The sequence below is a fragment of the Numenius arquata genome, chromosome Z (genome assembly GCF_964106895.1).
Source record: "Numenius arquata chromosome Z, bNumArq3.hap1.1, whole genome shotgun sequence".
NCBI classification, from domain to species: domain Eukaryota; kingdom Metazoa; phylum Chordata; class Aves; order Charadriiformes; family Scolopacidae; genus Numenius; species Numenius arquata.
Window position 1 is genome coordinate 16999955 of NC_133616.1, and position 11258 is coordinate 17011212.

An 11258-nucleotide genomic window follows, 5' to 3' on the forward strand; every position below is an offset into this window, starting at 1 on the left:
CTTTAATTTGAAACGATGCAAAGGGCTTTCATTAAATTCATCTGGACGCTCAGCTCTCACATGAGAACTAGAAAGTGGTCCAACTTTGAAGTTAATTCTTTTAACATTTTTTCCTAATTAAAGGGACGCTTTGGTCAGGAACACATCTTTTTTTCCCCCATTTCCACAGTTCTGCAACAAAGGTGCTTTGATTTTGTTTTAAATGCTGTTGGGGGAGCGTGTGGTGTCATCTTTGATCTATAGACGAACATAGGCAATTTTAGCCTAAAAGGAATTTGTCTGAGAAACTACATTAAAAAAGCAGTTGAAACATAATGCAAACTTAATTCTAATTGGTGCTGTTTGGAGTGCTGTGTAGTTCTAGAAGCACTTTAATTTTGATGGATGCATAACGAAAGACTTCAGCTGTCATTTTATATTCCTGCATTTTATATTCCTACAAAGATATTTGGAAATCATGTAAGAAACTTCTTTTTGTCCACAGATTTCAATTAGTAAAGATAATGATGGCTTTTCCCTGCTGCATGTATCTATTCTATAAGTCGCTTTAAATTATCATCTGGCAGCTATGATTGTAACACATAATCTGTTTTAAAATAAGCTAAAGACATAAGTCATAAAATAATGACCATCTTTTCAACAGTTAAGATTGTGTCTATTGCACTATGTGGAATTTTACATGGAGGATACAATCCCACTGATGTTACTACCTAAGCTGGCAAACGCTGTAGACTCTACATAAAACAAAACATCTGTAAACACAGAAATCTTATCTGAAGCAAGCAGGAAGGAGATGACGCCCCCTCTTTAGCCATTAAGACAGTCAGAGAGAGACACTGTAAGTACGCATATGACACTGTCTTTTTCTCCAATTCATATCCAATATCATGCTTGCTCTAAAGAACAATGAACTTTTAAACTTTTAAAGTGTCATCTAAAGAGAGCTGGGCCAATAAGAGGATGAAAAGATCTTCTGGAGAGATCTATTCCTTCTAGTTTTTAAATACCCTGTATATTTTCAGTTAGTCTATTAACCTGGGCAACAAAAAGGCAGGTTCCAGTACTAGTCAGACCTTTAGGTAGTCATAAGAGGGCGAGGCAGAGTCCTCACTAAAGTTATTTTGTAAACCTTGGCCTGAGTCACTAAGAAAACAACTAAATCTTCACTGGTTAAACCTGGAAATATTCCTGTTTCGTTGAAATCTGGTCCTCATCCTCCAAGATGAGCACCAACAAGTGATATGTCCTGTCTAAAATCTATCCCCAAAGTAAGAGAGACATTGGCTGACTGCAGCTTCTGCACAAATTTTAAAATAAAACTGAATTGTTTAGAACAATAATTCGAAAGGCATGTTGTCCGCCTTGTACCATTAACCTAAGGTAGACTGTCGGTCCTCTCTACAACCTAACAACATACTAAGAAGTACATTACAAAATGAAACAGCCCATTACTTATGTGGGTATACGATGTGATGTTTTGTACAATGGAGCATCAGCCTTTCTCCAGGGTCTTGAGATACTATTACAAAAGGAATACCTGGTGTTGATTAGTAACTTAGTTTTTCACAGCCCTAAAGACTCTTTTCACTATGAACTTTCCAGAATTGACTGCTAACCTGTTTTCTGGTGTAGCTTTGTAGTAACTTGCTACGAGAACTGGAATGGGACAGTATCAATCCTTTGCATGTCCTCAGATGTTCTGAGGATCTGCCATCACTGCTCTGGAATCAAACTACAGTATCTTTTGTTACTCAGCCTAGAACAAACCCCTGTCTAGCTTGTGGCTCCCTTATGAGGTTTTCTAATTTGAAGGGCTTCAGTCTCACTGTTATCTCCTTTCTCTACCTTTTAAAATAAGATGCCGGTCTCTGAGAAGGTGCATGGTGCCAGCATCATAGCACAGGTATGGAAGAAATGGCTTAGCAGGTGCAAGGGCTGAGCCCTTTCTCAGTGGCTGGAGATCTGGCAGTGACTCCCACAGGACACAGCACAACCCCAGCATGGCCAGGTGAAGCAGACTCAGACCTCATACCTCCAGCTGGACCTTGGATAAGCTATGTCTCCATTATGTGACTCCTGTGATCCCATTTGGGCTGTGCCTGCACTTCTGGTGAAGGTTGCTGAAGAAGTGTGTGCCCTTAAGCAGCTCCTACACTGGTATATAGGAGACACTGAGCCTGCCCAGTAATTAATGTCTATGCAATCTCATCTGAGTGAGTGCATTTGAGGTACTTTGTCTCATTTCTGAGTTTCAGAAACAGAATAATTTCTATGTCATCCTTCCCTACAGACCAGGTTCAATAAGGTGACCTGCATTAGTTTCTGAACTGCTTCTGGATTGCAATCTGACCCTCTCCAATGACTTTCACACTGGAACTGAGATGCAGGGTTTTTTTCTAGTTTCAATTTTAGAGATTTATTTTGAGGCTAGTAATCTAAGACTCTTTTATAACATTCATTTAACCAACACAAAAATGCCCTGAGTTTACAGATCTAGGATAATTTTGATATCATGTATTGTCTCAGTAGAGAAGTAAAATAGATCCTTTTTGAACTGTTGGCTTGCTTTTTTGAACAGAAAGATCTATGGCTGGATAATATATTTTTATCAAAAGCTTATGATGGAGCTGTCAGCAAAGCATGTCAGTACTTTTAACCAGACTGTCTACTGGGCCTTTTATCCAAACCCTTGCAGCTCCTACATCAAGATGAATGATACTACAATGTACATCACGCAAATAAAAATTACCTGTGACCAAAACATCAGTAGATAGTTCAGGGATTTTAAGTGTAGGTTAAAGCATAGCACCGGTTCCTGACACCTCTTATCTAATGTTATAGGCAATATCAGGGTGCAGGAAACATTTAAAGTCTTTGAATAAAGCAGGGAAAATAAAAATGATACTTTAAACATTCACTTACTTCATCACTTATCTTCAGTTTCTGTATTGAACTTTTGCATAGAATATGCAAAAGTTGTTCACAATGTTGTTGAGCTGCAAGGCAGGCAATCCTGATTTGACAACATGATGAAAAAGGTTTTTAACAGTGGTAAAATGTTAGTAATCCTAGTATAGGTAATGCAATCCCTTGCACAAATTAATGGGTACAGTCTGGGCACATATGCCTGAGACAAATTCAAAAGTAGAGGAAATAGAAGAAAGGGCAATTAAGATGATCAGGGAAATACAGACCTGTCTGTGTGAGAAGAGCTTGTTTAGTCTGTCAATGAGGACTGAGAAGTGATATGACTGGTCTCCATCAATATTTTAGAAGGCAAACATTGGCGAGAAAAAAAGCTAATTACCTAAAGGATAATGTTGGCACAGTCACAAACAGGTATAAACTAAGCATGAAATGAGAAGAATATTTCTAAACACCAAAGGAAACAAGTTTCGACACAGTAGATGCAGCTGCAAAATGCCTAAGAAGAGTAACGCTGATTTTCTGTAACAGTTTGTGCAAGTTTATGACATGGCTGGCTGTGATCACAAGGAAAGAGATTCAACAGCTCTTAACTCGGCCATATTTGGCCAGTGTCTTTTATTAATCAGGTGAAACACAGGCTTCCAGATGCACTTGGAGACTGCAGTATGTGGGATGAGAAAAAGGAGGGAGGTTGCTCCCTCAATGGTCAGTCATCTGATCTAAGACCTTGTCCCTTCACCTTTCTGGTGAAGAGAATGTCTGGATTCAAAATTAAACATCCAAAGTTTAAATACTCAATACTTAGCAGAGTTGCAATTTAGCATTTAAATCTGTCTTTTATAAAATACCTTGTGAACCTTAACTGAAGGACAGCTTTTGTTTACCCATACACTAACAATATTTCCATTTCTATTTTACTTCATCTTAAAGAAGACAATAGTTTTATATTCTATAGTCTTTGACAATCTCAACCTGAAACACTGGTTTTCAATCTTTGCCATGTATTCCAAAAATTCCTCCAAATTCTATTGCAGCTGTGACAATCAAATCAGCAGAAAGCTAAGATGAAGTTAATGAAAGGGAGCAGATTATCTAGGATGTAGATAATCCATGTGTCCCCTGTCCCAGTTCTGTTCATAACTTGCTCTCCCACCCCTGGTCAGTCTGAATGTTCCAGACAGTTCAGACAATACAGAAATATCATCGAAATACAGAAAAAAAACCCATCTCCAAAGAATACTGTGAGTGATCAAGTTAAAAAAAAAAAAAAAAGGAGAAAAGAAAAAAAACTTGTAAGAATAAATAGTAAGCTTCATCTGTTCACCAAAGAGAAATACCCTCAGCTTTTCTAAATATCTCAAAGATAAAAATGCAGTAACTGTAGCAAATCTTGCAGTGTCAGTATTCCAATTCTAGCTTATCTCCAGTTTCATAAACAAATGCCATAATAGATTATATTTTAGCAGGGTTGAATTCCTTTAGTACCACCAGCTTTTGCACCTCCTGACAAGCTGTTACTTCAGTTCACAATTAGTGCTGTGGCTACCCACTACCATGTGAAAACGAGTCTTTATTCTACAGTAGCACAGCGTGGACCAGCTCAGGATTTACCCAGATGGATTCAGAAGCAACCAGGCCTGCTTGTGCTCCTCCTGCCCCTGGCTGAGTAAGGCATGTTCACATTTCCAGATTTTGCCAATAAATGATCTCATACTTCTGCTACATTTCTTGGTGGTACAAGACAATCCTATGTCCTTAGTAAAGGGTTCTGTACAGGTTCTATACCTGCATTTCTTAGTGCAGAAAAGGGTTCTGTCCTGTACAGAAAAAGGTTCCATCTATTTAATGTATCCCTGTAATTCAGATTAAGCAGTAGGTCTCTCAAACCGGGGTGGAGGTGTAATTATCTCCTGAAGATGAGCACGAGGAAATCTGGTTCAAAACTGTTGTCTTCTCTAATCAAAGCAGGTAAAGGCCCCTCGTCAGCGTAACACCAACCATTCTCCCTCAGACGTGGGCCTGCCTCTGAAGCCTGCACAGGCCACCCTGGGAGGAGGCCGCCAGAGGCCCAGCACTTCCGGCCGCCTCCCGCTGTGCTTCCTGGGAGCTGTAGTTCCCCCCTTCCCTCAGAGGCTGGGCAGAAGCTTCGCCGCGCTGCGGAGGCGAGATCGGGGCCAACCAGCGATGCGCCTCCCGAAAGGCCCCGCCCCTTTCTGTCCCAGCAGCCCTCTCCCGGAGAAGCTTGTCGATTGGTGGCTGCCTTGCTCACGTGGTTCCCAGGGCCAATCGAGTTTCCCGGTTTGCGGAACGCTGTCCTTCCGCTTTCTGGCGGCTCTGCGAAATGGCGGCGTCCAGGGGTCGGCGGCTGCTGTGGCACGGCCGGTGCTGGTTCTCGCAGACGGAGTCCACCATCCCCCCGCCGCCGCCCCCCGACTCGCTCTACCCGCCCATCGTGGCTTCCGCCACGGCGAAGAGCAAAGCGGCCAAGCGGCGGCGCCTGGAGCACTTCAACCAGCGGGTGCATGCGGCGGCTTCCATCGAGGAGAAGCTGCGGCTCTACGGGCAGCTGCAGCGGCCCAAGTACATGGTCTACCCGCAGACCTTCGCCCTCAACGCCGATCGCTGGTACCAGAGCTTCACCAAGACCGTCTTCGTGCCGGGGCTGCCCCCGAGAGCGGCGCCGGCAGCCGCCAAAGCCCCGGGACCGGTGACGCCGACGGCCGCGAAGGCCCCGGAGGCAGTGGGCCCAGAGGCCGCGAAAGCCCCGGAGGGCGCGGGGCCTCAGGCCACCAAAAGCCCGGAGCCCGGAGCGGCGGCCCCAGCGGCTGCGAAAACCCCGGAGGTCGCGGCGGGAGCAGCGCCGTACCTGGATGTGGGCCAGCTGCGTTCCGTCGCCTGCGACGCCCTCCTGCAGGAGAGCTTCTACCAGAATAAGAAGCGGCCGGCCCTCTACCGCGATCAGGAGCACACGCCCGGCCCGTTCCTCACGCAGCTCGTCTCCACCCTGGCCGCTTTCCTTTGCGGTCGCAATCCGTTGCTGGCTGCCTCCTCCCTTGGTGCGGAACGGGGTTGGGAGAGAGAGGGAAGTGGGAGCCCTAGGGCGTAGGGGCTGGTCTGTGAACCTGGTGGGAGTGTTGCTGGTATAAGCTGGGTTGTTTGGTCTATCATTAGTAATTCATCTCCATTGTCCCACATGGTACAAGTGGATTTTGATTTTTCTGTTTTACTGCAGCTACAGAACAAGAGTTGGGAGGCCTTTAAATTCAGAGGTGCAATCTCTATTTCTCTCTGTCCCTCTGTTCTGTTTCAGATCTAAACCCTGAAGTTAACTATTACTGGCATCATGGTGAGGAAGTTGTTGTTCATGGACATCGAAAGGGTAGAGTTGATCCTGTGCGATTTCAGATAGATGATAACCCGCACCTCCAGATCCGTGTACCAAAGCAACTTCCTGAGGTGTGGATAGTTTCAACAGCAAGTTAATGACATATATTGCGTTTTCATTTATATTTCTCATAGCCACTGAAACCATGCAATAGGTAGTATGTGGAGGACCTGGTTAATCAGGCATGTAGCACATTTGTGCATTTTTCAAGCCTTAATGCCTTTATGCTTTTTTGTGGTAAGTGCTTTGTAGGTCTTGAGACAGTCTTCTGAACTTGAAGTTGGTCATCTTTGTGGTTTGGATAAAATGCATATTGTTACACTTAAATAAATGGAAATTTAAAGTTATTTTATGCTTGTAAGTGGAGGCAAGAAAAAGTGGTGTGGAGTGCTCTCAGTAGAGGAGAATGAGATGAGAGAAATGGAGAAGAAAAGAATGGAGTAACGAGAGCATGTATAATCTCAATGTGAGCTCTGTTACCTGTTAGTACTGCTGAACGCTTGTTTTCTTGAATGCTCAGGTTTCTGGAAGCTGATTCAGTATTCTAATCTTTTTCTTGTAGGTTTATACAATGGTAATTGTGTAGCCTCTGAGGGTCTCTGTTGCCCAGTTCCCACCACAAACAGAAAACGGGGCTCCACTTTGTAAATGCTGAACTTTTCTTGCTAACTTAATTGTACAATCTGCTTAGGTCAGTACTGTCAGATGTTACAAACCCTGGCATTTTGGAAGAACTGTCTAGGCAGTTAAAAAATTTACATAGTACAAAACACTCAATACCTGTAAGCTCACTCCGCTGGTTCAAGTTTGTTTATTGACTACTGCTAGAAATGCTTTTGCTCATCTACAGAAGTGGATTCTGGTTTTGAAGATGGTGCTAACAAAACTGCCAGTTGGGACTTTTTCACACAAAGATTTTTGTATATCACAGAAAATTCAGACATCAGTATAAGAAGCGTGTACTAGGACTCATTCCAAGAGAGGAAGTTCTCTTGCAAAATACGAATTTCATTTGAAGTTATATATATGGTGTATGTAAGCAAGACTTGCACCTTCGGCTCTCTGACTGTAAGTCAGATATTACGTACATGTTTTATATCATGACTTCTCTTTCTTCTTTCTTCAAGTTTGTGCCGCTGGAGTCAGATCTTGGAGATGTTCCTATTATTGCACACAAACCATCCAAACTGCCATTGTTCAAAAAGCAGTATGAAAACAAGGTGTTTATAGGTAAGAATTTCTTATGATGAAATGTTAACTTTTTTTTTGTGTTGAAAAAAAAAACAAACCCAAAAACCCTCAACAAAAAAAAACCCCAACAAAACAAAAAAAAACCCCAAACACCTGACCTTTCTTCTCCCATTAACAAAAAAAAAAAAAATTGCATTTTTTTATCTATAACTACACTATATAGATGTATATATAGTATTGGAATCTCTATTGAGATTCCATGTCAGTTAGACATTGTAGCATTCTCCTGTGCGTTTGGTACTCTGTGCCCAGATTCGACTGCAGAAGTTGCATTGAATAGAAAATTGGCAGGAAACTGACATTGAATTTTGATAAATGTCTTCAGACACTCTCACCTTTTGGAATTGAGCAAGCCCTCCAGTCTCGCCCAGAAATAGATGTATCTCAATATTTATACAGATGAACAGTAGAGCTTCTAACGTTGTCTTGTTTAGAGTCTGATAGTAAAGATGTGTTTGTATGCTTAGTAAGAAGTGTTCTTGTGACTGACTCTTAATTTTTTTGGGGGGAACACAGGATCAAAAGTAGCAGACCCATGCTGTTACGGACACACCCAGTTTCATCTTATTCCTGATAAACTAAAACGGGAGAGGTTTGTTAGAGCAAATCTTGAGGATCAGATTGAAGTTGTTTATCGGTCTAATGGTATTGCAAGTCTCTTTGCCTGGACAGCAGCACAAGCAATGTATCAAGGTGAGACAGTCAAGTTGATAAATTCTTCCTGATGATGAATGCCTACTATAAAGTTTTCTAACCTTTTCTCCGCACCACCTTTTTATTGTGCTTTTTCTTCTGAAGACCATGCTTTAAGTAGGTCTTTGAAAATTTAATTGAACCAGTGAATGAAACAGATCTTATACAGGAGAGTCAGCTAAGACTTTGTCTGGAGTACTTTGGCTCATGGAAAACTAAGTAGGCAGAAAAGTATTTTTTCATATGTAACACTAAGCCTGTGCAAAAACCTCAATCCTGCATTTGTGTGCTGACTCCACGTTTGTTACGGGGAAAGGTGGTAGATATCAAGCAGTTTATTTTATTTTTTTTTTCTGAAACAACTATGTTGGTTAGCCCCTTGTTTCAGAAATGTCAATTCTATGAAGCTACAATCTGTGGAAGAAAAACGTCAGCAGGCTTACTTCAGGATTTTATGCCTATGTTCGACTGAAATTCCTGGCAGACCTGGATGGATAGACCAGATCAGTCTTTTGCTTATTCATGTAAATGCAATTGTTATCTAGTGTTACTGGAAGATACGTGCTGGTTTGTAGTTTCACTTGTGAGACAAGACGTGAAAGAAAAATCCTTTGACTGGTGTATAATGCTGTCTCTGCATCAATTTTTTTATGTAATGATATGTTAAAAAGCTTGACTTTTCTGTGGACATAAAATATTGAAGCCTGGGAAGTCTTGGATTCAAATCTGGTTACAGTTGTAAGCACATTATGAGTTACAAGAACAGCATGATTCAAATCTGTGATGTTTTTTCTTTCTTCTGTAACAGTTTCTAGCAATGTTCATTGCACGTGATACCAAATAGCTTTTAAGAATATTCCTGTGTGTGCTAGCACACATGCGTAACTATGTAAAGAACGTATTTAAAAAAGAATATTAATGGTCAGCAGGGGTTTTTTTGAAGCATTAATACTTACTGACATAGTGTTCTTGGTGTTGCCTGGCTGGTTGCTATATTCACTTATGCTCATGCATACATGTGCATCCTTCTATCACAAAACAAATGTTCACTGCTGTGAGCAGCGTGGAATAGTCAAAAGACATTTCCTCTCAAATCACTGTAGGACTTCAGTGCATTAATATTTTAAGTAATTTTGAGAAGTCACTGTAGTTCTGGTTGGTCAGCAATAGGGAACTGTGTACAAAACGCAAATATGTCACTGTGGCTCTGATCCTGGAAGTATGCTTAATTGGTGGTTGCATTTTAGTGTGTATGAAGAATACTTGGGTTGCTAAAACAGACAGGACCTTTTACCTTATTAAGTAGCTTCTGCAATTCCCAGTATTTTTCTGTATTTCAGGTTTGGGGTGTAGATGTGTGTGCTGTTGGGAATTTTGAGTCCTGTATAACTGCTGGTGTTTCTCTGTTCTGTAGGATTCTGGAGTGAAGCAGATGTGACCCGCCCTTTTGTATCGCAAGCAGTAGTGACTGATGGAAAATACTTTGCTTTCTTCTGTTACCAGCTAAATACTTTAGCACTAACTGTAGAAACTATTCAAAATAATCCTCGGAAGAATATCTGTTGGGGTACAGACAGTAAGCCATTGTATGATGTTGTGGAAGATGGTAGTGTGAAAGGCTTTAATGATGAAGTTCTGATTCAGTTGGTTCAATTTCTGTTAAACAGGCCAAGAGATTTGTAAATCATTAAGCAATAAAGTATTCCTGTTTATGTGCCTGAACTTCATTGTAACCCCATGAAGTATGGGCTAGAATATGCCTTGTTCTTAGTCAAGTATTCGTCTAGCAAACACTATATACATCGTTTGTGATATATGGGCCTTATTTCTTTATTTTAAATGTATGATACAGTACACTGAAAAATAAATGTCTAGAATACCTTAATGACTTTTGTATATTTACTGTTAGAAGTGTGTTGCACTAACTCAAAGTCATGTGAATCCTTTATTTTAGCAGATCCATAGCTCTATTGTTGAACTACCACAGCAAAGTATGAATTCATATGACCATCTGATAGTGTTGCTAGGTAGCCACTGTCTTGATATTCAGAACCAGTGAAAAAATTCTTATTTTGTGCCTGAAAAGAAATGAGTTGTCTTAAATGCTTACTTTCTTTTTAGAATGAGTAAGCTTAGACTAAAACGTGGATGGTTGGCAATTTAGTTACATAGCCAGGGAAAATTTTAGGCATTTATCGAGCAGTAGTATAATCATGATACAACTTGCTTGCAAAGATTATTGTGAAAATGCATATGCATTTTCAAGATGTCACCTCAGGAACCACAGAGAGAACTCTCAAATGTATTTGGAGTCTACTGTTTTCCCTTTAGCTCATGATCTTGATTTCAGCTGTGGACATCTTGATGTCTTCACTGCTGAGTATTTGGATGTTTTTAGTAGACCACAGCTGAGCCAAAACCATGACTAGGATCTCTGATTAATAAAATGCAAGATTTAAGGACTGTTTAGGAATATTTACTTACCAACAAAGTACTGGTTTTGAGGTAATTAAACAGAACAACATAAAATTCTAGGTCTGTTCATTGTGTCTGCCTTTTTTGAATTTTCCAGTGTTCTTGTTCAGAGTCAAGGAGTTTGTTTTTAAAGAGTACTGTACCTAAAGGGTGGGTTGAAGGATGATGGAGCTGGACTCTTTTCAGTGGTTCCCAGTGACAGGACGAGGGGCAACAGGCACAAGCTGGAACATAGGAAGTTCCATTTAAATATGAGGAAGAACTTTACAGTGAGGATGACAGCACTGGAAGAGGCTGCCCAGGGAGGTTGTGGAGTCCCCTACTCTGGAGATTTTCAAGATCCACCTGGATGCAGTCCTGAGTAATGTTCTCTAGGCAATCCTGCTTCAGCAGGGGAGTTGGACTAGATGATCTCTAGAGGTCCCTTCCAACTCTGACAATTCCGTGATTCCGTACTGAATCATACATGACTCTGGTTGAAATACTTGCCTGCACATCCTCTATGCTGAGCAAATTGGGATCGTGC

At 41.3% G+C, this 11258-nt stretch overlaps 1 protein-coding gene across 1 annotated transcript; it reads left to right on the plus strand.

The window, feature by feature from the left end:
* Positions 1–5264: 5264 nt before the first annotated feature.
* On the plus strand, positions 5265–10140 carry MRPS30 (mitochondrial ribosomal protein S30). Its single transcript, XM_074166613.1, has 5 exons — positions 5265–5984; positions 6239–6384; positions 7441–7543; positions 8081–8257; positions 9672–10140. The coding sequence occupies exons 1-5, from the start codon at positions 5270–5272 to the stop codon at positions 9938–9940; spliced, it is 1410 nt and encodes a 469-aa protein (XP_074022714.1). The 5' UTR covers positions 5265–5269; the 3' UTR covers positions 9941–10140.
* The last annotated feature ends 1118 nt before the right edge of the window (positions 10141–11258 follow it).

Coding starts and splice junctions, on each gene's coding strand:
- MRPS30 (XM_074166613.1), top strand. CDS start 5,270: ATGGCGGCGTCCAGGGGTCGGCGGCTGCTGTGGCACGGCCGGTGCTGG. Junction 7,544..8,080: donor TGAAAACAAGGTGTTTATAG/GTAAGAATTTCT, acceptor GGGGGAACACAG/GATCAAAAGTAGCAGACCCA. Junction 8,258..9,671: donor AGCACAAGCAATGTATCAAG/GTGAGACAGTCA, acceptor TCTGTTCTGTAG/GATTCTGGAGTGAAGCAGAT.